Source organism: Pundamilia nyererei, unplaced genomic scaffold, assembly GCF_000239375.1.
Source record: "Pundamilia nyererei isolate P.nyererei 1_Seehausen unplaced genomic scaffold, PunNye1.0 scaffold00013, whole genome shotgun sequence".
Lineage (NCBI taxonomy): Eukaryota > Metazoa > Chordata > Actinopteri > Cichliformes > Cichlidae > Pundamilia > Pundamilia nyererei.
This window is the reverse complement of record NW_005187414.1, coordinates 6,557,140-6,583,625: the sequence shown is the minus strand read 5'-3', so window position 1 is coordinate 6,583,625 and position 26,486 is coordinate 6,557,140. Positions and strand designations below refer to the sequence as shown.

The 26,486-nt window shown below is 42.0% G+C and overlaps 2 protein-coding genes across 3 annotated transcripts in view; both read right to left on the bottom strand.

The window, feature by feature from the left end:
• Nucleotides 1–21: 21 nt before the first annotated feature.
• Nucleotides 22–12,391, bottom strand: rnf217 (ring finger protein 217). Of its 2 annotated transcripts, none has more exons than XM_013908727.1 (7): nt 11,244–12,391; nt 6,219–6,440; nt 5,061–5,225; nt 4,165–4,262; nt 3,972–4,078; nt 1,644–1,715; nt 22–170 (listed from the first exon to the last, which is right to left on the bottom strand). In XM_013908727.1, the coding sequence occupies exons 1-7, from the start codon at nt 12,210–12,212 to the stop codon at nt 88–90; spliced, it is 1,716 nt and encodes a 571-aa protein (XP_013764181.1). In that variant the 5' UTR covers nt 12,213–12,391; the 3' UTR covers nt 22–87. The 2 variants fall into 2 exon arrangements, with proteins under 2 accessions (XP_013764181.1, XP_013764182.1); XM_013908728.1 differs by having other exon boundaries at nt 3,972–4,075.
• An 11,665-nt stretch (nt 12,392–24,056) lies between these two features.
• Nucleotides 24,057–26,486, bottom strand: part of nkain2 (sodium/potassium transporting ATPase interacting 2) — a 92,932-nt gene continuing 90,502 nt past the window's right edge. The window contains exon 5 of the mRNA XM_005725078.2: nt 24,057–24,142. Within this exon, the coding sequence (XP_005725135.1) occupies nt 24,057–24,142 (86 nt within the window). The remainder of the gene's footprint in view (nt 24,143–26,486) is intronic.

Below are 26,486 nucleotides of genomic sequence, written 5' to 3'. Positions count from 1 at the left end.
TGTGTGTGTGTGTGTGTGTGTGTGTGTGTGTGTGTGTGTGTGTGTGTGTGTGTGTGTGTGAGGTCTGCGTGGAAAGAAGGACGAGCTTCAGATCCATCGTCCGGAGCCTCTGGTGCGCTGCTGCTTCTTCCTCTTCTTGCACACGTAATAAATCGGGAAAACAACCAACCCTACAAACAGAGAAGGCAGAAAGTGCAAGAGAGGTCAAACCGCTGTCCTATTTACAAGCATTAAATATTCTCTGTTGTGCAGCGCTGCAAACAAATGTGGAGCTGAAAGGCATCGGAGAGAGACGGCAGCACAACACTGATTCTATTAATGATGAACCCGCCAGCATGACTATCAGTCCGCAGAGGACCATCAGTCGGACTTACAGACGCAGGAAACAGATTAACAATAATTACACTAATAACTACAGGTCAGCTGAGGCATGAGCAGTTCACAGTGCAGTCTGATTAGTCTGTAGCTGGATGCTCCTGCAAATGTACAGCACTGTGCAAGTCTCGAGCCCCTGACCTTCCTCATTTCTTTATATTTTGCAGGGAAAACTGGAGCAATGAATTAAAACCTGCAAACATACACGAAGCTTAAAGGGCTTTAAAGTCAATATTTGGCATGACCACCTTTGTTCTTCAACACAGACTGAACTCTCTTAGGCAGCTTTCTTTAAGTAGTCTTTAGGAATAGTTCTTCTAGAAGGACATTTGAAGCTCTTATGCTGATGTTGGCTGACGTTTGTTCCATGACTGATAGTGTTCCACTGTGTGCTTTTTATTTAAATCAGGATATGTTTTTACTGCATTAGCAGTGTGTTTGGGATCATTTTCATGCTGCAAAATGAAGATGAGGCTTCAGTGAAAAAAAATTCTGAAGGGGAGCTGCATCTCTCGGGTCCCTCTTGTCAGGTCTGTGTTGAATTTCTAGCTATTTCTTAAGTTACTGTTCATCCGCTGTAAATCTCGTCTCCCTCAAATCTTTAGGGGCACAACTTCCAGCTAAAATCTCTTTGGGAATCACTTTGCTGGTGCAAAAGTATTATTTCATACCTGTGAAACTGCCTTATCTTTCTTATCTATAAAAAATAGGAACAAATGATATGTTTTTGCTATAACAAAGTGCAAATTTTAAAGATAAAACTGAAATTGGTCCATTGCTAGGTTGTCTCTTCTGTGTAGACACTGAACTCTAGTTCATCCTTTGTGTTAGCTATATTTTTAAGCTTCAGGTCAGGTACAGGGACTGGACTGAAAAAGAGTGAAGAAGCAGCCCAATGTCCTATGACAACCTTCAGAAAGCCCAGAGAACTGATGCTCAAAACCACCATAAAAAGTTACTAGAAAGCTTTGTTCATTGGAAGCCAAATACAAAGAAATTAGGGGTGACTAAACACTTGTACAGTCCTGTCCTTCCAGGAAGCAATAGTTACTCCATTATAGTGTTTCTCTGGATCAACAGCTTTGTCCTTTTTGAACAGAAAAAGTGAACTTTTACAGAAAATAAAAAGATGCCCATGACTGAAAACAGATGATAAGAGAGCTCCTTAGCAGCCTGGAGGAAAACAACGAGGCGAACCATCTCGCTGATAAGTGTTGACTGCTCTCACCGAAGCAGATTAGAGCTCACGTGTGTTTGTAATATGTTACCTATCACCAGCGCGAGAGCTCCGAGCACCACGACCAGCAGAATGACCACAGGAGCTATCAGCACCTTAGAGGCTGCAGAGAGACACAGGCAGAGGAAAAGATGATTGTCATTTTTTTTCTCTTCATAAATTGCGACATTTGGTCATCGGTGAATAGCTGCGGGATGGAAGTTACTGTAACTACAAATTACTTAATCCGCAGTGTAATGTTCTTTATTAAATGCTACATCTTTGCCGCTAGCAGTGCATGGCACGAGAGCAGTTATGAGCGCTGTAATGGGCCAGTGGCTCGTGTTAAGCGACAAATTAGCTCCCGGTTCACGGGCACCCTGCTGACATAACGAGCTGAAGCTGTCGCTGAGAGCAGAGTGAAAGAGAGCTATCAGAGGGGATTGCATGTATTTGATAACCGTGAATGGATAATAAGAATGAACATCTGATATGTGATTCTAATCATGCTTCATCAGGAATCTCATGAATGAAGTACAGAGGTAGATGTGGATATGTTCACTTCTGTTGTTATTGGGTGGTGAATTCACATCAATCACTTAGAAACCAGAGAATCTGGTTTCTAAGTGCAGGAGCCCCAGGAAAGGCTTTTTCATTAAAGTGATGCAAGCAGTGGAGCTTTAGGGATGGCAAGTCTGCTTAATTCCGGCTGTTCCGCCACTCTGATCCAAACTGTAATAGCTTCAAACTGTTAAAAGTACAAATACCTCTATTCTTCTCTGTGTTTAATACTTCTTAGCAATCGCGCTAAAACACTAAGACAGGATGCTGAACGTGGTAAGGAGTATCCCTACTAATTCTTCCTGCTTCAGTGCAGCCCATAGACGGTTATAAAGCCTCAGTCTGAGCGTCTTCGCTGTGGTTTCAAGGCGCCGATCTGACTGTGAAGCTGACTTGTGATCAACAAGTCCTTAGCACATGAGGATAGCCTGGATCATCCTCCTTTCTGACTCTCAGAATGACCATAATTTACAAAATGGACTGCGTGTTTTGTTCAGTATGACCTGAAAGTAACAACTTAGACCATAAATAAAGGTGATGATGATGATGATGATAAAGTCAACAGGAGCGTGATGACTGAGGTCACAGAGAAACAGCAGGCGAGGGCTGTTTGTCCACACACTTCTTTACAGCCAAAGATCTTTGTGCAGCCACAGGAGTCGGCCCCTGCTGGCCATTAAAAAGACTGCAACTCAAAGGCACCTAACGCTAACCCTGATTGAATTTACAGGCTCAATCACTCATTTCAGGTCACACCAAAATAAAAATTAAGCGTATTTTGTAAATCTCGGTCATACTGTGTTTCAAAATGAAGACTTATCCGTGGAGGAAAACACACCTTCATTTTCTAACAAGAGGCCAAAAACAACTCCAGATTGGTTCAAACAACTATACTTTCAGTACAAGCATTTGTGCCACTTTGAAGACCCAAACTGTCACCCTCAGATGAGAGGGGATTGGTTAGGATGTTCAGGAACCATCAAGGCTCAACCCTGCCGTAAACAGGTAACTGTCCACAGTGAAGTTTTACATCACCAGGAACTGAGAGGATGCTTTCCAAAAGTTAAAAAATCAACACTTTCAAACTCGACTGAAATTTACAGCTACAAGGACAAGTGCCTTCTGGAGAAAAGTTTCATGATCAGACAAAACAAAGAGTGAGTTATTTTGCCTCAATTACAGGAGGTATGATAGCAGGAGTAAAGCACGGTGGTGGTAGCAGCTGCACTGGCACTCCATACACTGCACAAAGCGCATGGGATAATAAAGAAGGAGGACTACCTCCAAATACTTCAACAGCTTGACATTTGAAACTTGGACAGAACAGCTAAATGAAACCTTGTGCTGTACATATGAGGGAAAAGAAATCCTTTCCAATAATATTCTTGAATCTTTCAGGGAATGTACTGGTTCTCTGTAATTTCAAAAGCACTGTCCAACTGTCCAAAGCATCAACACATTACTTGAAAGTAGAAAATTGGGGCACGGTGCAGTCAAGCACACATACGGTACTTCCCCTGAGTTTTCTGGATGTAAGGTGTCTGTTACTCGTCTTGCACACACTTGTGTAACGAGCAGAGGACATTGTCCTAGTCTGACACTACTGTTGTGTGACAAGGCCAGTGACCAGAGTTCACTCTCATCACAGCTTGAGCAAACAGCTCTGTTGTTTAAATCTGTGGCAGAACACACGGTAACTGCCATAACGGGCCACTCCCAGTTGTAGACATGCAGCTGTGTTAGCATAAAGCTCACTATAGCTGAAAAGAGCAAACATGCTATGAAAACATCTCTTTATCAATTACACGCAGCAACTTACCACAGACAGAGCCTCTAATTAGCCGTCTCAGATGAGGTTTATCGGGGAGATAGCGATACTTGCAGCCAAACACACTGAGGTTGGATGTGTGGTCCCCAAAAAATCTGCTGGCAAAATGAAGCGAAAGATGAAATCGGAGAGAAGAGATGGGCGGACAAAGCAGCCAGAATGAAGAAAGTGGAGCACAACACACCTCAGGTGTCTGTAGCGCTCTCCGCAGCGGTAACAGAAGTTGGTGTTGCACTGCACACAGGTCATGTGATCGCATCCCTCCGTACGCTGAATATGAATCTACAGACGAAGATTAAAACAAAGAGAGGTGATGTAACATTAACTGAATCTCAATAGTGCAGCTTATCCACTATCGCTTTAGTGCAATACCTGAAGTCTCGTTCGGTTTCGAGCTGTACACTATAAGCATCTAACAGCATCCGCAGTAGTACAGTACATCAGCAGTACGCATCAGGGAGCAGACTTTCTATAACCTCAGCAATAACTAGCTTTGAGCAGCTTCTTTTACTTGACACCAATCTGCTGTCTTCATCAAACATGAGCTCCTCTTCCTGCTTCCAGAGCCATGGAGCACCAGTGTGACAAACACAGATGGAAAGTGTTTACTGCTGTGAGCAAACAGTTCCCATATACCGGTAATTAGCTTAATTTATGTCTTCCTTTAGTCATCTGACAGTCAAATTAGATATTGCGTAGACCAACTTAGTCGTAATGAGACTGCACGATAAGACCAGGCTGGTATTATGGCTAGCAGGGAGATGCCAGTGAGTCTACCAGATATGGTTTTGTGCAGCACACATGGCCATCATTTTTCAGCGTGGACTGCCGCTGCCACACGTGCTTTTTTTTTTTTTTTTACATCTGTGCATCCATCCTGTTCTCTACAGCGCTCCATCCATCATCTACAGCTGCTCCAATGCTTCTTAACCTTCATTGATTCATTCATCTACACCGATAACACCCTCCATCAGTCAAATCCCTTTCTGTTTACAGATACTGTGGCTGCTTTCAGGAGTCCTCTTCCCAAAATTTTGGAAACTAAAAGCTTGTGGCGTGTGTCGTTCATCAGTGTCTTACCTTGCACTTGGGGCATTTCTGGGCGTTTCTCTGTCCGTGCTCAATGACGCTCGCCCAGGTACGTAGCAGCTTGTCTCCTTTCCTGTAGTCGCGGCATTTGAGCCCGTCGTGCCAAGGTGCGTGGCATTTAAAGCACCACACAAACTGGCAATTGCTACACTGGATCTGCAGAGGAGACAGAAGACAGACATGTTTACCCACAAATAACCAACATGCTTAGCCTTAAAAATGGACAACTGCAGTTTGACCAATCACATTGAATGTGTTACTTTTGAGCAGAGGTGCAGATTTAGTACAGGCTATTAATCCTTAAACCAAAATGCATTATTTTAGTAGCTAGTTATTTATATTCATATATACACACATGACCCTTAATGAAATCCCAGGCTTATCTATTTTCCAACCGATCTGATCTTTTAGTTCCTGTCTCCTTAAGCCTGGAACTCCAGAAAGCCCCTTTTGATTGGTTCCCCCTCGCCAGGCTTCAGCAAACAGAACCTGCTGCTTTTAAGCTCTGCCTTCTCACCTCACCTCCAGCTGTGTAATAGATGACTACAAGAGGAAAATATATGTCGAGCTGATGTCAGATAGGCACAGGCTGGAAACCAAGGCTTAGGTCTTACTTCCCACTGATTACCTTATTATTTTAAAACTCTGCCCAATTTCATTGCATTTGACATTATAATACACAAATAAACACACATCACACAAAAGTATTATTTATGACCTTTAGGTTTTTGAATTTGCCTGTTTTTTTCCCCAGGATTGTGAGGCATTTTATTCCTAAATATAAGAGTTTGCCAGTAGGGAGATGACAGGGAATGGGGGAAGAGAGATGGGAAACGATAAGCAGCAAATATCTCTGTGCAGATGTGAACTATGGGATGTGGTTTCGGTTGAACAAATAAAATCATACATCAATAGGGGACCCTGGTCTTTGTTGCTCTTGACGTGAATAAAGGCTTGGGATCTGATTTGATCCACTCGCAGTTAACCAAAGCAATTACTTTTACCCCAGCTCTGCTTTTGTTGCCTAGTGCACACACCAGCGGCACGAGGCACTTCTTTTTAATCACGCAGCTCACTGCGACTCGCTGCGAGCATCCCTTTTTACTGTACAACATTACGGCAACTGTCAACGCCGGCACGTCAACTTACTTTATACTTGTGCTCGGAGCGGTTGGGGGTGTGCGTCTTGAGAGAAGTGAACTGACTGCACTGGGGGCAGGGCTTTGTGCTCGAATCCAGCTGACTCAGCTCCAAGAAGTAACGATATTTTGCCACCTCCTCTTTGGTCAAATGGGAAATCACCAGTCCTTCCTCCAGGTTGCCACTACACTCCGTGATCGGACAGCTGATAAGAGCTTTCCCCACTCGCACCTGGGGAAAGAACACAGACAGATGACATGGCATCGTGGAAAAAGCTGCTTTTAATGCACGCAGAGGCTCAGAGGAGGGTGTTCTACTTTTAAATGTTACTGATAAACCTGTCAAAGGCTCCACAAAGAAATCGGTAAGCTTCATAAAACGTGTGTCACCACTCGGCGGTTTGTTATGGTGTGTTTCTTTGGCCCAAATCTACATGCTGAATATATTTACACCACTGATGAGAGATGGTAAATAATTCACCAAAGACCAGAAGGACTGAGGGGCAGAGGGAGGTCGTGCAGCCGCTGGAGGTTAATCTACGACAAAGCGTGGGCACATTAGTGCAGCGTGAGTGCCTGGAACTTGGTAACTGAGTGGAACTGAACCACAGTCTGGTGATCCAGTAAAACACTAACCAACCATAAGGTCACGCACTCTGGAAGAAGTGCACTCTTTTATTTAGACTTCTCTTCAAGGCGTGTGAGGCTAAGGTAAACAAACCTGCTCACCAAAAGGTGAGCCGGATATTTTGACTGTCTGACTAAGCGATTTCAGGAGGCTGACATGTAATCCTGGAAATTTCACAATCTGTTATTATCATGAGTCATTAATTTAGCCTTTACAGTGCTACGTGCCAATGTCCGGCAAACACAAACTCATGTCATCTAACCCTGCCTATAATGCAGTATGTGATGCAGTAAATGTCACGGGCAGGATTAGAGACAACTCAAATCCCACTGGAAATATTGCCTCCTATTCTTTTACCATCTTTCGTTTCAAACTTTTTTCAATGTGCTTCCTCCCAGCTAGGGCTGATCTTCTCTAGTTCCATTCATCTTTCATTTCCTCATTTTTCGCTCTCTCTGTCTCCTCAACACATTAAATCCATCAAACCCTGCGAGACCTGTTATACTGACACATGATCAGGTCTTTTCTCCCTTTGTGTGTGTGTGTGAGAAATGGCAGGCCGAAAACAAAGTACAATAGCATCAACTTCTGATGGTGTCACACCCATATCACCCACCCCTCAAAAACCCAATATTGCATATAGAGTTAGCATATATCATCCAAAGCTATATTGATATTGTTGCCACAACAGCAGCGCAGGGATGACCAGCACAGACTGGTTTGACTGGTTATTTCTCACCTCCACGTGTCACAGAGTGTGGTCTGCTGAAAATACAGGTGACTTTGTTCTGTGGTTTTAATGTCTTGAGTGAAAACATAATCAAATATAACCAGAAACCTGATTTTACCACATAAGCAGTGAACCGTTCACCTACCTGAGCCAGTCCGAGCACGTAAACTGCCACGTGCTGCACGTATTTGAAAACTAGCTGACTGAGGCTGGGTTGTAAACTAACAGCATTGGATTACATCCAGCTTTGAATAACAGATTTGTAAGAGCAGCAGATGATGTCAGCATGACGTGGACCAAAATGAGATCATGCTGCCTTAAAGTAAAACAACTGGTAGTAAGTGTTTAGGAATGCAGGAGGCTTTAAAAGAGACCTGTGTTTGGCAATCTGTGATTCAGTATTTGTATTCTGTACTCTACTGGGGTAGCTTTGCACGATTCACAGCCCTGTCCCCCTTCCCTCATACCCAACCAGTCAAGGCAGATGGTTGCTCCGTCCTTAGCCTAATTCTGCCAGAGGTTTCTTCCTGTTAAAAGGGAGTTTTTCCATCCCACTGTCACCAAGTGCTTGCTCAAAGGGGGCTATTTGCTTGTTGGGGTACTCTCTGTATTATTGTCAGGTCTCTACCTTACAATATAAACTCCCTTGACGTGGCTGTTGTTGTGAATTGGTGCTATAGAAATAAAGCTGAATCGAATTCACAGTAAAACAATTTGTCTCACAGGTTCAGCCAGCTTATCAACTGTATGAAAAAACTGTTTTAGCGCTCTCTTCCTGTTCCCTTTAAGCCGACTTTCAGCTGAGTGCCTGCCTCTGCTGAACTGAACATTTGAAGAGCAGATGGGTGGATGTGTCCCTGAGATGATTGATTAGGGATTTCCACTTTTGCTGACATCATACAGAGCACAGAGTACAAAATAATGTCTAGAACTTACTATTATGGGCCTATGTGAAGCCTGAGGTTTTGGCTCATGGGTTTTCCCATAGTTAATCTGACCTCATGAAACCTCTCGTCACTATTTGTTTAATAACACTAAGCTAAAATTGAGAAGCAGTGTATGAAAAACTAAATAAGACCCATACTGCTTCTGTCATATGTCTAAGCGGGTAAGTAGCAGCCAGGTGCTGGTAATCATATGAACCCCATTAATGGATCTTTAGGAAGTGCGAGCACCTCTATGAAAGCAGAGGTTCTGGCAGTTTGCTGGTCTGAAGCATTCAGCTGTGTCTTAACATGCATCAGTAATGATCTCAGAGGAGCGACTACTGCTGCCCGTTAGCCTGGAAAAGGTTATAAGGCCATTTCCAAACAATCTGGAACCCATCATCCCACACTGAGAAAGACTAAACATGTAAAATGTTGAAGAGATTTTTCCCAGCAGTGGATGATGCAGCGCATTCACCTCAACGTTAGACCCCCCAAAACAAAAACTAAAAAACAAGTTCAACTTCTCAGACTCTAAAGTGCCACATTTTTCAAAAACCCAACACAGCCTATCAGCACCTCATAACAACTGATGATGGAGGGGTGATGATTTGAGTCAACCATGAACTCCTCTGTACACCAAAGTATTCTAGAGTGAAATGTGAGAACATCAGTGCAACAGCTGAAGCTTGGCTCAAACTGGATCACCAACAAGACAATGATCTCAAGCAGAGCAGCAAATCTACAGCATGATGACCGATAAAGAAAAGAATCAATGTGTTGCAATGGCCCAGCCAAAGTCCAGACCTCGACCTGATTGAAATGACCATTGTAAAGACCAACGGGCTGAAAGTTCCTCCACAATCATGTGAGACACACAGAAAACAAACACTTCAACTTACTGCCGCTAAAGGTGACTCCACTGAATCACGTAGGATACTCAGCTTTTCACACTCTGCTTCTGCATTTTGGCTTAATTTTTGTTATATAAATGACGACACAGTGTAATATATCATGTGCTGGTGTTCATTTAAGAACATGCTAATGTCCTGATACATATAACCTTGGAAATGAAAGCGATTACACTGCCTAGATTTCATTAGGTCTTTATTTAGCACAACAGGAAAGTTGCAGGTTTAATCCCTGTTATAACAACTGTCATAACAACACGGCTGGCAGCGGTTCAGTGCAACATCCATCCATCCTGCAAAGCCTGACCAAGATCCCAGGAGCAAAAACAAAAACAAAAAAACACCAATTCCCAAGTGTCTGTGACCACATCCATCTGACATACCGCTTCTACTGAGGGTAAGCGCCAAGCATGTGTGCTAAAAATTCCACCTCCACAGGATAATGTACATGACCCTTTTAAAAAATTAATAATAATAATAATTCACAGTGTGCTCATCAGAGAGCCGGCTTGGTTCTGTATTTGCATGAATGTTCATGCCCTGTTATCAAAGCAAGGCAACTGCAGATAAAAATGAGCCTCAATGACTGATAAAAAGTGTGTTATCTACACAGATTAAAGCCAATCTTGGCAACAGTAGCAAGGAGATGAGAGTGCAGCTCCTCCCTGGGCTGCAAAAGCAACAGGGATTATGACTGAAAGATTGCTGACCAGAACAGTCTGATGAAGAAGCCACAAAAAGGCAGAAAATCCATCCTGAAACACTTTACCTCTGGTAGAAAGCATCGCTGGCTGGCAAATTGTAATTTTACTGTCAGTGCAGTGAACATGTACAATAAACGGTTATTTAATTTATCTGTTCAGTGGACTAGTCAGTGTTTCGGGGTCTGTGTTAGCAGTGGAGCTATTAAAGCAGAAAATAACTGCTAATACGCACAATTTTATATTCGCTTATTTATCGCAGGTCACACAGTCATGGCAGCGCTGACCACTGTTACTGAACACTGCAGAGCTTCCTTACATCGTGCAGGCCTGGTAGGAAGCAGCAATGTGCCTTGTGCTGCAGTCTGATAGCTGTTTATACTGGAGAGTAATCAATCTATCAATTATTAATTCTCTTAATGGATCAGCATAAAGCAACAGAGACTCCACACTGATATTTATTATAGTGGAAGAACTCATTCTTCAACTATGACGTTGTTGCTTCTGTGTTGACTGCTGCAGCTGTTTTTATCCATCTTATTCCTCCAGATACCAAAAGGCATTCTGGGAATGTAGGAATCAACCCAGAAGGGGATGATCCCACACTTTGTGCCCCTTTGGGATGCAACTGGACATACTAATGCACATAAGAATAAAGGTCTTCTATCTGAAGGTGGGATCCTTCTTAAAGAGCCTGAGAGAAAGACGCTGAATAAGCCAAAGAGCTCTCACAAAGTCCTCTATTGTGAAAACCACCGCTGCCAGGTCCCAATTTTGGTGTGGCATGCGTCTGTGACCCAGATTCACCGAAAAAGTACTCATCACAAGACAAGAAGACCTGTAGATTCTCGCACTCACTCGTTAATTAACCCTTAACGTGGATCTTTTTGGACGCATGCGAAACACGTGGGGTTGGGGGTCACCACCTGGTATGCTCGAAAGCCAAGCCCGTGCTTCTAAATGTGGATAAAATGCCAAATATAGCACAAGAAAAGTGTGACGGAGAAGACTGCAAAGTTACTGCTGCTCAAGGACACCTCGGCCAGCTGCTGCTGACCGACCCAGCGAGGCCTGCTTCTGGGACAGGCCCCTTTTGTTTTCACTGAGATACCCCCCCACTGATCCCTAACCCAACCAACCTGGGAGCTGACGTAGAGTTTCAGACACTCGTCACACACGGCCTTCCTGCAGCAGGGCAGGGGTGCGATGGTTTTCTCTTCCATGCACACCCGGCAACTCTGCATCGCATCCTCGGTGCCGGCCTGCTCCGCGGACAGCCGGTGGGACAAGTCCCCGAAAGGATCCACCAGGTCGTCCACTGTGTACGGTTGCGGCTCGAGACTCGAACCCGCATCCTGCCCATTCTCCAAGTCCCGTTCTGACGCGTCTGGTGCGACCGTGTCATCGGAGCGGTCCGTGATTTCGGCGTCTTGTCTATGGCTGTCGTTGGCAATGCAGTAAACGGTGCAGTAGACGTGCTCTTTGGCACTGACAGACCCCTCCGGAGTGGCCGTGCTGCCGCTGTTGTCACACGTATGATGGTGCTGACCTGTAACGGTTAACAATTCAACTGCCCGAACACCCAAACTCGGTAACTCGCTCGAGGTTGGTTCGTTTTCCACCTCGGCTTCGCCCGTTTCTACGTCCGACTTTGTAGACCCGCTACAATCAGGTACATAATCTTGAGTGTCGTTAACGTTTCCTTCGTGGTTTTCAAGCTCGGCTCCGTACTGCATCCGACTGCCTCTGTTAAGACGGAAAGAGGGAGATTTTGAATCCCCGAAATTCTTCCTCAGGATGTCGACAGCGCTCGCCCTCCTCCTCGCTCTCCCTCCGCCGTTGCAGTTGTTGTTGTTGTTGCCCTCCGCATCCTTCCCCCCCGGGTCCCTGTCGCTTTCGTCCAGCGATAGCCGAGAGTTTGACCTGGTGACACGTCGGCTCAAATCTCCGAGCGTCCGCTCAACTTTACCGTCCGTGAGGGAAGTTTGTGTCGGCAGGTTGCGGGACAATTTCACCCTCCCCTCCTCGATGCCGCTGATGAAACTCGGCATTTTACAGGCGTCAGCTATCGGGCCGTCATTTTCCATTCCCGATTTAGCTCTCCCCATTTAGAGAGCGGCTCTCTCCCATGCGTACCGCCGCCTGCTCGTCTGTCTGCCTCTCACCCAACTCCCACTACCAAAACAAAACAAAGCAGTCAGGTCGCTGCTTCCGGGTGTCGTCGTAAGCGTGAAGGAGAGCAGCGATAGGCCGATGGAAAGCCTAGTGGTGGAGATCGGAGAGAGCCTAACTCCCCTATAATAATCTATGCCACCAAATAAAAACAGTGCTCCCGGTACTAAGTGTGAGGAAGAGGAGCCAGAAGGGCTGGCCCACTGGCTATTTTGTTTTTTGTTTTTTTGTCCTAGGCCTCTGTACATGGGTGTCAAACATAACGCCAGGATCGGCCCACTAAAGACTCTAATCTGGCCCACTGGATGGTTTAGAACAGCGGTTCCCAACCCCCGGGCCTCGGACCGGTACCGGTCCGTGAGTCGTTTGGTACCGGGCCGCGAGAGTTGAGGCTCGGGTGTGAAATGTATGGCTTTCAGGGTTTTTTATCGGTTTTTAGCGTTTACTGTGTTTCCCACTGATAAAGACCTCCATTAACATCCATAGTACACGAAGTAAAAAGTAAGTAATAGATAAACATTTAAATGACAGAAAGTTCCTCTTTTTTCCACTAGTTGAAAAAATTATTTTTACTGTAAAAAGAAAAAGACAGAAAAAATCAGTTTTTCTCCCAATCCAGCCTACTGTACAGTTTTAGCAAATGTGAAGGAGTGCACAGATTTTGAACTTTTAACTGTATTTCATAGGTTTTACAGCTTTTCCTGATAAAGACTCGTCCATTGACATTCATACTACACCAAAGTACTTAACTAACAGATAAACAATTTCAAGATAGTAAAGTTCCTGTGTTTCCATTACTACAGCGAGTCTACAGTTTAACAGAAACTTTACAGGACAACCTGTGCAATGAACTGCCATAACCTTTTTTGTAATTTTACACATTTATCATTCAGTTTCACTTAAGATTAAAGCGGCCCTCTTATGCGGCACATAGTATAAAACAAGTGACATCCCTGCCCTCGTAGGTTCTTCAACCTGTCCTTGTAACGACTGCAGCTCTGCAGCTGGATCTTATAATGTGCAGTTAAAATAATTAAATGAAAAAAATCCATCACATTTCTTTGACATTTCAGCATTAAATTAATATAAAATTACAGCCTTCTTTTATAACTATTGTTTGTAAATCTAAAGAAAATGTTCAGTTTAAGTTTTGCTTGTAAAAAATCTGAGCTATGATCACATTTAGCAAATACAATATTAAAACATTAAAAATTGTGAGCATTTATTGTCTGAACAATTTTCCATTTTGTCCCATCACGACAGAGAATTGGACCATAATTTAATTTATTTTTTCCTGCCACATTTCAGCTTTTCATAAATGTTCATAAATGTAAAAAGCCATTAGTCTGTATTTTTACAATAACTACTGAACAATCCAAACCATTGAAGCATATAATCATCATTCTGGTAATGTAAAAATATTAACAGTCCTTCTGACCAAGGTTTGTGTTTTAATTCATAATAATGTGTTTTTGTAATACAAAAAAATACAGATAATGTCTGTATTTTCTTACTGTTCCCCCCCCCCCACAAGAGTCTAACAGGTCTTTGGGCAATTCATTTCTGGGAAATTTTATTGAAGGAGAACAAAAAACTTCAGATTGCTGTGTATCTGCTGTGGCAATGTCCTTGAGCAAGATACTGAATCTTTGTCAGCTTCGTTTACGAGAAACTGAATACATCACTTTGTACTGCTGTGCAAATCATTATAACAACTCAGAGAAGAAAGAATCGAGCAATAGCACTTGTTGTAGACCACTTACTCTTTGTTGCATCACACTCACAGTTCTCCTCTTTATAAAAATCCAGCTCTGGTTTAATTTCATCAGGAAAAGTGAAGAATGAAAGCAGTTTGAATGGACACATTTTTACTGCAGTAGAACTTTCAAATGAATCTAAGTAGGGTACCTGTAAAATGGGTTGTTAGCTTTGTTACAACTTCTCATTAATGCCACAGGGCTGGGGCCACACACTAATTAGTTTTCTTGTTCTGGTTGTGCCCAATTGGTTTTAATGGAGAATGCCAACAATGTTCAGAGAGGAAAAAAAATCTTTACAAGTGCGCGTTTATTACATAAGGCCTCAAACCCAATCAGGAAGGTGCTGTTTTACACAAAACAGGTCAAAAAGTAACTAGTGTGCAGGGTATAAAATAGTTCAACTACTTGCATTCTTCAGCATTTCTTCAGCCTTACAATTAACTGGCCTTGCTCACTCTGGGAATGTTTTCCCATATAAGTGGGTAGATGTGTCATTCCTTCCTTTAACATTGATATGTTGAAATGACTGTTGTAGTTTTTTGGAACAGGAACAACAGCTTCCCAGTTTTGACTGCATGTGGGAGTTAAACAGGCGTAGTTGTTGATGACAGGGTGCACTGAATATTTCAGAATCTGCTGATCAGCTGCAGTTTTCCGACATAAGCATTGCTAGGGTTTACAGATAATGGTTGGAAAAAGATAAACTATCAAGTAAGCAAAAGGTCTCTGGGTGAAAATGTCTTCTTGATGCCAAAGGTCTTAGGAGAATGGACAGACTGCTATGAGCTCACATGAAGGCAAAAATAACCTAATTATCAATCATTATAATCGGGGTAAGCAGAAGAGCATCTCTGAATGAGCAACACACTGAACCTTGAAGCAGCAGAAGACCAAACTGGGCCAGCTATGAATAGAATACTAATACTACAGTTCACACTGGCTCGCCAAATTCATACAATAGACAAATGTCATTTGTCTATTAATAAATAATAAATCCACCCTACCTTGTGTTAATGGTTCAGATTGTTGTTGGTGGCGTAATGTTGTGAAGGATATTTTCCAACATACTTAGTACCAACTGAGCATCATTTAAAGGCCACGGCCTACCCGAGCACTGTTGCTGACCATGTCTGTACCTTTATGACTATAGTGCACCCATCTTCTCATGGCTGCTTCCAGCAGGATAACACACCATGTCACAAAGTTCAGCTAATCTCAAACTGGTTTCTTGAACATGACGATGTGTACTCCAATGGCCTCCACAGTCACCAGATCTCAATCCAATAGAGCACCTTTGGGATGTGGTGGAACGGGAGGTTGACATCCTGGATGTGCAGCTGATAAATCTGGAGCAACTGTGTGATGCTTGCATGTCAATATGAAGCAAAACTTTCTAGCACCTTGTTGAAGCCGTGCTACAACAAACGAAGGCAGTGCCAAAGGCTAAATTGGGTCCAACCCAGTCCCAGCAAAGTGTGAGCGTATACTTGATAAGAAACCCTGAAGTCCACAGAAATAGCCCGGTCTGTAAATGCTAAACTAATTTACATGCATAATATAGCTGGGATGAATAATCTGAGCTAATGTCTAAAAGGAATCAAAGAATAGAGGACACAGTACAGACGTTCCTTCTCCACACTCTACTTTAATCCCAGCTGTCTAGTTTATGTACAGTCAGTCACCTGTGGGAAACCCATCATATGAAGAGAAGGCGCTAACATACATACATGGTACATTCTAGTCAGTGGTGAACTTCAACAAATCAACCCAGAGCCACAGAGAAAAGACTGGACGTCTCTGCTCCCACTTTCAGTAAGTGGCACATTTCCGTAACGATGTACTGTGAAAATAGTTGCTAAATATAAGATGATCATGTCTTATTGCATTTTCAAACACTCGTCTAACAGAAGATTATCTGTTTCAACAAACCAATTTCCCTCCAGAATGTATGCTTTGTTAAATTAAAGCGCAAATTTCCACCTAAATCAATTATCTAAGAGAACTCAGCTATCTGGTATCTCATACCACACAGAGTATCTTGGAGCTTTTTTATTGCAGTGTCAAGAGTTTTACACTGGCTTGATTGAATGTTTATTTACACTGATCAACACAATAATGGCTTGGCTCAATTCTTCTCCTACAAATTCTTTTTTCCTTTTATCACACAAAAGCTCTATTGACTGTTCCAAAGTCTAAATGGGCTCAACCAGCTCTCAAGATAAATAACAAACAGTGTGGCTGCTGTCTTCCTTTTTACTTTAAAAATGTATTATTACTGTTGTTATTGCTGTTTTTTCACCTTTAACAAGCTCTTCCTTCAGCTTAAATTGGCACCTCGCTTTAGAGCAGAGCGTGTGTTTTTTTAATTGTCTTTTTGTTAGGTTCGGGGTTCAAGTCTGCATAGTTCACCATGACATAGAAAACAATGCACTGCAGTACACAGTCCCACATGTGGTCTCTCACACACACACACACACACACACACACACACACACACACACACACACACACACACACACACACACGGGTCACATTATATTTCTGAAATCCTTTCTCGCTTGTTAAGTGTACCAAATTAGGACTTTCTAGATTACTGATTACACAGCGTGGTCAAAGACAAATTTATTAACAAATAAAATCCACTTTCAGTTCAAATAAAGTCATTTCATAATGCTGCGACTGACCAGCTCTTTCAATTAAGCTTCACAATAATGGAACATTTCACAGTTTCCCAATTTGAACTGTGCAAAACAAACCAAGCTGTCAGAAAGCCACATGTGCACGTGTTTGGTTGACAGTTCAAATACAAATGAATATTAGTTAATTTAATGATGTGTTGAATTGAAAGTGAATTTTAAGGCCTAACAGACCAGTTAATTAAACAATTACAGCCTATAGTGCAACTAATACTCTCCCTCCGCCTTGTCCTCTTTCCCGCTCTGATTTCAAATATACTATACAGTTAGAAGAAGTAAAACATAGTAGTCCCACTTATACACAACATCATACAGTATTAGTCAACTAGAAAAAACAGTAAACACAGCCACATGTGAATAAAAAACGTCTAGAAGGTCAAAGTTACATTTCATAGTTTTACATCGTAGTAGCTATTTTTCTCCCTTTACTCAGCAGACATTTCAGACTGTGTTATTTATAGAAAAAACCCCACAAAGTTCACATTTAGGACTCTTGGAGGAGCTTTTGAGGAGCATTCGACAAACCAAACAGTTCCCATTTTTAAGTAGCTAGTTAGTCACACGCAGCATGAGATTAAATATGCAACAGTTTGGGAAACACCTCATGCAAACACACAAAATGCTGTTTCTGTCCTCCGGAGCGACCGTCGGCGGAGCCCCACAGGGCAGCGATTTGAAACGCCTGGAGTTTCATTACAAAACGGATATACTGCTGAAGATACTGGCCGAGGGGGTGCTTAAGGTGGATTTTGAGACGAATTTTGTTGAGGAAAACAGTCTGACCTTGTCCATCCTTCTTTTGTGAGAAGCCAGTGTTTTTCCCACCAGAAAAAAAAAAAGAGTTTCTCAGTAAAAGAAGGCGGCCTCAAAACATTTGGTCCAGTGATTACAATACAAATGCAACATCAGTCACATTTCCAGGAGGAGTCAGTTGAATAAAAATAAAACATAAAATAAAAAAAAACTGCTGGCTATCTGGAATGCCAATATAATTTTAATTTGTGATTTCTTTTATCAGTTTTCTTTCATGGAAACCCTGCAAAGTAAACTTGAGACCTACTATTATTGGTCCCAGTCTGCGGCTCTCTGAAACCGAGGTCTACAGAGGTCTATGTGATGGTACAGTTGGCACTTTAAGCATTAAAAGTGGAGCAATGAAGTGAAAGAGGAGAACTGCTAAATGTCTTTCTCTGTTTTTTTGTCCTCATCAGGCTGCTGGCGAGGGTGTGCAAGGATACGGCAAACCTTGCTTTCCCCATTTGTTCCTTTCAATCTTTTATCATTCACCACAAAGGCGAAACATCAAATAATGCATCAAAGAATATCATTTAAAGGCTTCCCTGTTCTCCAGTGACGGTGACCACCATCTTTCGGGAAGGTTTCCTTCTCTAACATCCAGCTCCCTGAACTGACAGAAAAATGCCAATTCACGACACGACAGGCTGCTCTGACTGTGATTGTCATTTATATAAAGTGTTGCCTGCAGAAGATTTTGGCTGCTTTTGAATTATTATTAAAAAGAGCTGGATATTGCAAAAAAGGGTGATTTGCCATTCTTTCTTTAAAAAAAAAAAGAGTCTAATTAAGAAAAAGAGAATCGATTGTTCGGTGACAGATATGGGGTAGTCTACACAAGGACTGAGACGGATGGGAACCTGTCGCTCTCCTGTGACATTTTCTGTCTTTGTTACCATCTCTGTATGTGTCTTGGGTGGAAGACGAAATATTTATACAGCAAGAGACACAGCTGTTTTTTTTTCCTTGTATGGCTGAAAACACCCCGACCTTTGGGATGCTGCAGCTAAGAAGTGTGGGTCATCTCTACCTGCTGCGTCAGTCAAGTGTTCAGTCTTTCAATTGTAAACATTAAGATTCACATTAGCAGTAAAACAAAAAAAAAGTGAAGTGCTAAGATTTGTCCTAAGTTTGTGTGTGTGTGTGTGTGTGTGTGTGCATGCATGCATGCGTTCACATGTACATTACTCAACGCCTGTCTGTGAATGCGTCTGCTTCCTGTACGCATGCACAGATGAGAGGACGGTAAAATCAACGCTGTTGGATAACATTCAACATTTTTTTGCCAGAGTAAAATGTGTCCTCCTGCCGTCTTGGCCATCACCGTTAGAAAACCAGATCCTGAAATTCACCAAAAACCAAAAATAAATAAATAAATAACTAAAACAAAATAAAAAAAACTTTAGGAAAAAAAGGTGTTTAACATTCCTTAATCGGTAGTCATGTTCGGAGATTCTTCGCTGGACTTTTCCAAGTGTTAATCAGTCAGGCACAAAGAGCAAAAAGTTCCAGAGAAGGTTAAACAGGCTCTGTTGTGTGCACGGGGATGGTTTTTAAACTCTTTGGTGAGGCGCAAGAGCTGTTAGATACCAACACACTTAACCAGCGCTCCTGAAACATGTTTTTTTTTCTCTTTTGACAGCAGAAAATTGAACGAGTTCTCATTGGAAGCTCGCAGGAACACGTGACCGTCGACCGTCGAGCGTGGCCTCTTTGCATCCCTTCGGTTTCCCTCGTAAAGCAGACGCCCAGCAGCACAAGGGAGAAGCAAGTCACTGGCTACTGACCGGGTCTGAGGAAGGAATCAAAAACGTCCTGCAGTTACCATGCTGAGCCACATGAGGCCAATGTTTCATCAGGAACTCCACTGAAAAACAGGCTAGTGGGAAGCCATCTGACCAAGTGTTTGGGGAGATTTGTGAGCTGAATCGCAGAGAGTCATCTGTTCCCTGTCTACTTGTCTGTGTCTCTGTTGTTTATTAAAAGACAGTTGGGAGTAATAAAAACAGGATTTTAAGCAGGAATCGTTGGTAAGGCAGCACTCTTGGAGTCGCTTCTGGGCTTATTTTGACCTGTGGGGGAAAAAAACAGAGAAGATGAAGAAAACCCAAAACAATGCCAATGATTTTATTTCTATTCTAACTGGTAAGTAGTTATTTTTAAGGTGCGATAAGGCATGAAAACATAAAGTGTATGTGACACGGTCATGCGCTCTGTGAAATCTTCCGTAAAAATGAGAACACTGAAGGTTAAGAGGTTTATGCTGAAATGCTAAGCAGTACATTGTGTTCAGTACGCTCCCTGACTTAGTCATTTACTCATGATAATGTTGCTGGATGAGAACATCATAAGCACTTGTCCCATGTGTTTTGTGAAAGATAACACTCGAGAGAGAGCCTGACACTCTCAAGGGTACACTGGCTCTGTGATACCCCACACCCCCTTTTTGTTGCCAAAACAATCATCTGACATTAATGCAATCATATTACATCATCTTTAATGCAGTGATGTCTAACTGTAAGAGTAAGACTAAGATTTGGTAGCCGTGTAACCTGTACTTTGAAAAAGTCTTGAGCCATCTGTTCTTGTCTTTTTTTTTTTTTTAGAGCGCTCTTGAGCAACAGCTCTCCAGATTTTTCTGAAAAAAGTTTTTCTTTGGGCAGTGGCTGCTTTTTCACTATTTCGTATCAGCCCATTTCTTTTACCTGACCATTTTCAGAGAAGTGTTTTTCTTCTGTTAGGCCCTTTAACACTGACCCTTGAAACATTCAAGTACAAAAAAACCTCCCCTCACTCAAGTGATAAACCAGTGGTGTATCTACACATAACAGACAACTTAGCTAAGAAACCATTTTAAAATGCATCTTGAGGCACTTTGTTACCAAAACACATTATTTGTTCCCATTTCTTCAGTTTCTAGTCTTTAGCTGAAAACTTATCATATTTTAGCACACTGTGCAGTGTTTTCAATCCATCCATCTTCTTCCACTTTTAGGGCGTTACAGGTTACACTCTTTACAGGTCGCCAATCTATTGCAGGGCTAACACAGAGAGACAGACATCCATTCACACTGACATGTGTACCCTGTCAATTTAGAATGACCAATGAATCTAACCCTCTGCATGTGGGGCTATGAGAGGAAGCTGGTGTGCTAGGACCAACTCGTGGGGAACATGCAAACTCCACACAGAACAGCCCTAGACAGCTGACGAATTCAAACTTAGGATCTTGCTGCTGTGCAGTGACGATATATGATGGTGAACCACGCCTTCAAGAGTTATTCCTGAAGACTAATTTTAAAAAAAATACAAGAAAGATTGCCTGAGCGAAATCAGGCAATGTTTAAAAATAAGGTTATACCAAGGTTGCTAGAATTGTACAAACTCATGTATGTTTGCACACAATTCAGTAAATCACTCCAAGTTTTCCCTATTTTTCTAGCAAAACATAAAGAAATGGTGGATGGCTCAAGACTTGTAATTTCTCATTCTAAGGATAACAAATATTACAAAGCGTCGGATGTAGTGGTTTAAAGTATGCCACCACTGGACTCTAGAGCATTAGAGATGTGTTCTCTGGAGTCTCGACTCACACTTCTCTGTCTGGCAATCCCATGATGAGTCTGGGTTTGGCAGTTGCCAGGACAACAGTGCTTGTCTGACTGCATTGTGGCAAGTGTAAAATTGAATGGAGCGGTGATAATGGTGTTTGTTGTTCATGAGTCAGGTTCGGCCCCTTAGTTCCAGTGAAAGAAACTCTTAATGCTTCAGCATCCCAAGACTCTTGGACAATTTCATTCTCCCAACTTTGTGGGAGCAGTTTGGGGACAACCCCTTCCTGTTCCAACATAGTTGCTCACAAGTGCAAAGCAAGGTCCATAAAGACATGGATGAGCCAGTTTGGAGTGGAAGAACTTGACTGGCCTGCACAGAGTCCTGACCTCAACCCAAATACTTTTGGCAATACAGCGCACTGTACTCACAGCAGTCACTGCTGGTCTTATGCTACCTACCAGCAACCACGTAAAAATTGAATCCCCTCTTTCTAACAGGACGTGTTTTAAATATTACAAGTGAATGCTGTCAAAATAAAGCACTTTGAAATCAGATGATTCTTGGCGATACAGCCTATCATTCAAAACTATGCCACAATGCAATCGAGGTCAGCTGCGTTAGGAATGGGAACCAAGAACTGGTTCTTGTAAACAACTGGTTCCCAATTGTTAGTCTGCTTGCCTCGATTCCACTTATTGGTTCCACTTGTACTCGTTCTACAGTCGGCTGATTTCAGTTTGCGTGTCAGAGGAGCAAATTAGCGTCAAAGTCTGCAGCGTGGATATGGACACTACTTTTATTTCTATTACAGAAACGTATGAGAGCATGATAAAAAGAGCCGGAGCAAATGAAGTGCAAACTGCATCGAGAACAGAAAGAAGATGCATTACACTGCTAACACAACTTTGCCTCTTTGCAAGCACCTGTGCAGAGAACATGCTAACATTAAGCTAGCCAAGAACCCAGAATGATGTTAAAGCTGATAAGTGAATACTAACCCCAGCTCAGCTGTCAGACCCTGAACTTCAACACGTAGCAACCTGATGAGCAGTCAGACTTCTCAAAATGTCTTTGTGCTGGTTTTCATCTTTGCTTAGCGCTGTCAGTTTTGTGTTCATAACCAAATACTAAGAGAAAGATCGTATGTGTGTTCTCATTAGGACAGGGGTTTGTGTTGATGTATGGGGCTGTAGCCTAAAGAGACTTTGAGACAATGTGTTTCAGGTCATTTTACAGAGTAAAAAGCAATGTAACAAATTATTTTTTTCTAGGAGTTATTAAGTATCGTACTGCAATACCTCCAGCATGCACAAACATTTGACCACATAGCACTGCAATCAATTTGCATGAATGTAATGTCTTTAATATGCTGCTTAGCAATGGCAGAGCCAATGAGAACCCACTGAAAATCAATAAGAGAATGGATAAGGAATCAAATAGATAAGTGTTATTGATAATGGAATCAGAATTGCTAAATTCTTATCAATTTCCACCCCTAATTAGCGTGAGACAAAAAGATGAGGAATAAATAAAATGTATAATAAATTCACTCCAAGAGTTTCAGCTCTGTATATTTTTTTCTATCATAAAACAACAAAAGTCATTTTTTTCTTTGTAAAAAGAAAGACGTTTCTACAGAAGGCTGGAGGGGTGACTGTTGTGCGTGTGTGTGTGTAGGTGTGTGTTTGTGTGTTTTTCCTTTGGGATGGTACAGCTGATGCTTTTTTATTGGTCCCTCTGGCCAGAGCCAATAAACACCAAACTGAAGGGACAACAGCTGGAGAACAATGATAGCATATTGATGATGTTTGTGTCAGTATGTGTGCATATACTGTAAAGTACGTTTGTGTGTCCATATGTGTACAAGCACAACTACTGTCTGGATGTTTCTGCGTATGAGTCTGTGTGTACTCATGCTTCAGCTCTCGTGTGTATGTTTATGTGTGTTTGTGTTTCCAGCAATTATCTTGGGTGGGGAGGTGTGTGTGTGTGTGTGGAGGGTTTTTTGATGATTTATGACCCGTGTTATGGCTTCCACAGGGGAGATATAAAACTACAGAATGGTCCTTTATTGCCTTTCTTCTTTGTTTAGTCCTATGTTTCATCCATCACTCTGTGTTTCTCTTTTTAGCCACTCCTCTCTCTTTTTCTTTCTCTTCATCTACTAGCCTCTCACCCATCTCTCTCTCTCTCTCTCTCTAATTTGCTCTGGCTCTTTTCTAATAAAAACTGTTATTGATAACCTGCCCGCTGCACATCAGTGGAATCACCATTACTTTTCCTCGCTGTTTGTTACACTGGTGGACCTCTTTCCTGCGTTCGCTCGGCGCCTTCCCCACAACAAACCGAGACAGTGAGATTGATGCACGGTTGTCTGAGCCTGGACTCGTCTTGTGATCTCCTATTGGCTTCGCCGCCTAAGAGCAGCCGAGGATTTTGATGAAACTGAAATCCACAGTTTGAGTCTAGGGAAATTACCATATAAACTAGGATCTATCCTGCAAATACGCAAAAGAAAAACCTTGCAACAACAACAAAGGCCACTCCATGAGACAAAAATAATACTCTGGTAGGTGCTCGTTCCAGTCAGAGTGGAAAAGATGGTTAAGAGCTAATTATCAAAAACAGTGTAGTGGTTTTCACTACATGGCTCACCTTTATTTGTGAGGGGAGTGATAAAAGCACCACAATGGTGATAACTGATGAGACCTTGAGCTGGTAAATGATAAGCCCTTATGCTGATAGAGCAAGAACGTGCCTATATCCACCTCTGCAGAGTGCATGATATCAAACCCAGATGAAAATGAGCCCCTAAACAGACTGTTGGAGTTGAATTTTAGAGGGTGAGAGCTTTTCGGGGTTTAAAAAAGTGAGGAATGACCATGGCACTGATGTTGTTGGTACAACATATGATAAAATTAACCTCAAAGCATTTTAGCCAGGCATCTGCAAAAGAGACAGGGTGTCCCCATACTTACATGTACATGGGTTGTAGTTGAAGGTGGGAGGTCTTCTGAGGCCCCTGGTAGCCATACGAGTCAAACCCTCCTATAAAATCAACTGCACAAAAAAACAAAAGCAATTAGAGAAAGCGTATGTCACCGTGGTTATCAAGTGGGAACATCCCACAACAGATGATTCATGCCTTTAAATCTACTCCACCTACAGAGGTCTCAGCAGTACATTTTGAACCAGAACCACCATCTCTGTTGCTTCTATTCCTGCTAATCAGGATTGTAAGCATGAAACGGCTTCAAGTAAAAATTCTGCAATGCAAATTTCCTATCTATTTTTAGGTGCAAGACTAAGACTTATGCAGCGATATATATTTATGCCTTGAGAATACGCTTAACTCCTAAATTATCTAGGATAGCTCCACAGATTCCTGAGCTGAGGAGCTGCCAGCAGGTGGTTGCTTTCCTCACACAGAGGCAAAAAGCCTGGACTTTTGAAGCGAGGGAGCCATGATATTTCTTTTACTTTGATGTTGCAGAGCTCATAAAATGATACTTCCCTGCCTTGATCAGCAGCATACATTCCTATTTATTCTGTGAGATTTCATAACTTCAAGTACAATGCAGAGTTTTGGCTGTCACTGCATAGACCAAACGTAGCTGTGAATTTACCTTAAACCTGCAGAAAACAAGTCTAAATAACATTTTACAGCAAGTACCACATACAGTCAGGCATCTTTATTCCCAAAACAAGCCCTCATTATGGCAGATAGCTTTTATATGTCTATTACTAAGATAATAACATACATACATTGCATGTATGTATTGCATCGTGCATTAGATGAGAAGATTGATGTAAATCTTTATGCAACCCAATAAGCTTAGCTCTACAATTATCAGATAGATAATCAACATGTTACCTCTTGTTTAGTTAATCTATATTTAAAAAAATGTAAAAAAAGAAAAAGAAAAAAAAGGCAGTTTTTTTTAGCAACTTAGATTATTTGATTATGTACAGTTAGCCATCCTTTAATCACTAAAATATTATATTTTTAAAATCAAATAAAAAAGAGATAATGTGTTACTAAAATTGTAGATGTAGATGATTTTGTTTGAGAAAAATTTCTCCTGTTTCAAAGATTTTGCTATGCTAACTCGCAGCTAGCTTTAGCCTCAACAGCTAAGCACTTGTTTAGTACTGAAATAATAAATATAATTTCTGTATTAAGTCGCACCTGTATTGCATGGAAGCCTGTAACTCAAAATTTCAAGAAAATCTATCAGTAACTTGAAATTGTGACTTTTTTTCAGTGGGTTAAGGCCCTACCAGGACCTCCCCTTGTGTGGGTGTGGCGTTCTCTCTCAGCCTCCTCCTCCTTTGCTCCACCCCTTTGTCTTTCTCACTCTTCTCTCTCCCCAGGCTACAGCTGGTGTTCATTGGCCTAGTTTACCACCTGGGCCCAGTCAGCAATCACCTCTCTGAGATTATATAGGCTGGGGAAGAACTGTGTGATGGTGGTGATTTTTCTGGTGTTTCTTCATTGTGTTCTAGATGTCGAAAGAGGTCCTACTGTGTGATTGTCCTGCCTGTGGCGTGGAGTTGTGGGAGCAGTGGGGAGAGTAGCTGCTTCATGTGAGTAGTGTGGACTTGTGGGCCTCAACAGCAGCAGAAGCAGCAGTAGTGGAACTTGCTGCTGCTAGTGATAGGGTGGGCTTGTGGGCCCCCGGAAGTGCCTGTTTGGTTGTTGTGTCCTTTGTTCTTGCGAGCTTTTTCTTTTTCTAGTGTTATTGGTAAAACGGCTTTGCCGTCTCTGTCAGTTCAAATTATTTGTAATAAAACTATATTATATACTGAACACCTCTGTCTGGTTTCCTTTTCATTCCATTCTGGACCCATTTGTTTCGGGTCCCCACACTCACAACCCAAGACCTCTTCGTGGGGATGTAACACAGTGGTGGAAACAAAGTGTTGGATGGTTTTAATATTCGCTAGCTCTGAAGCTAGCGAATAATTTTCGATCAGCTTAACTAACTTCAGTAACCCTTCAAAACTTAGTTTTACATCTTTATTTTGCTTGTGACCGGCTGGATGTGGGAAGAAAGACAAGTGGCAAAAAGATGTTAACTAGCCAGCTAACTTGGTGCTATCGTCTTGGCTCTATGAATCCTGATTTTCATGCCTCGAGATTTATTGCAATATCAGCTGCAAAAGACACTGATCATTATTGGACTTGAAAGAATTTAGACTGCTGCTTTAATGGTCAATGGCAACTCTGTTTGCTTTTGGAAGTTGAGGAACATTTCAATACGGAAATGGATAATGATGCTGGACTTAACAACCAGACTGTAATTGCTTTTATTTAAAAAAAAAAAGTTGAAATATGCCTGTGCACATAACTAAATCTTCACGTTAAATTAAAAATAATCATTTAATATAGATCTTGCAACAC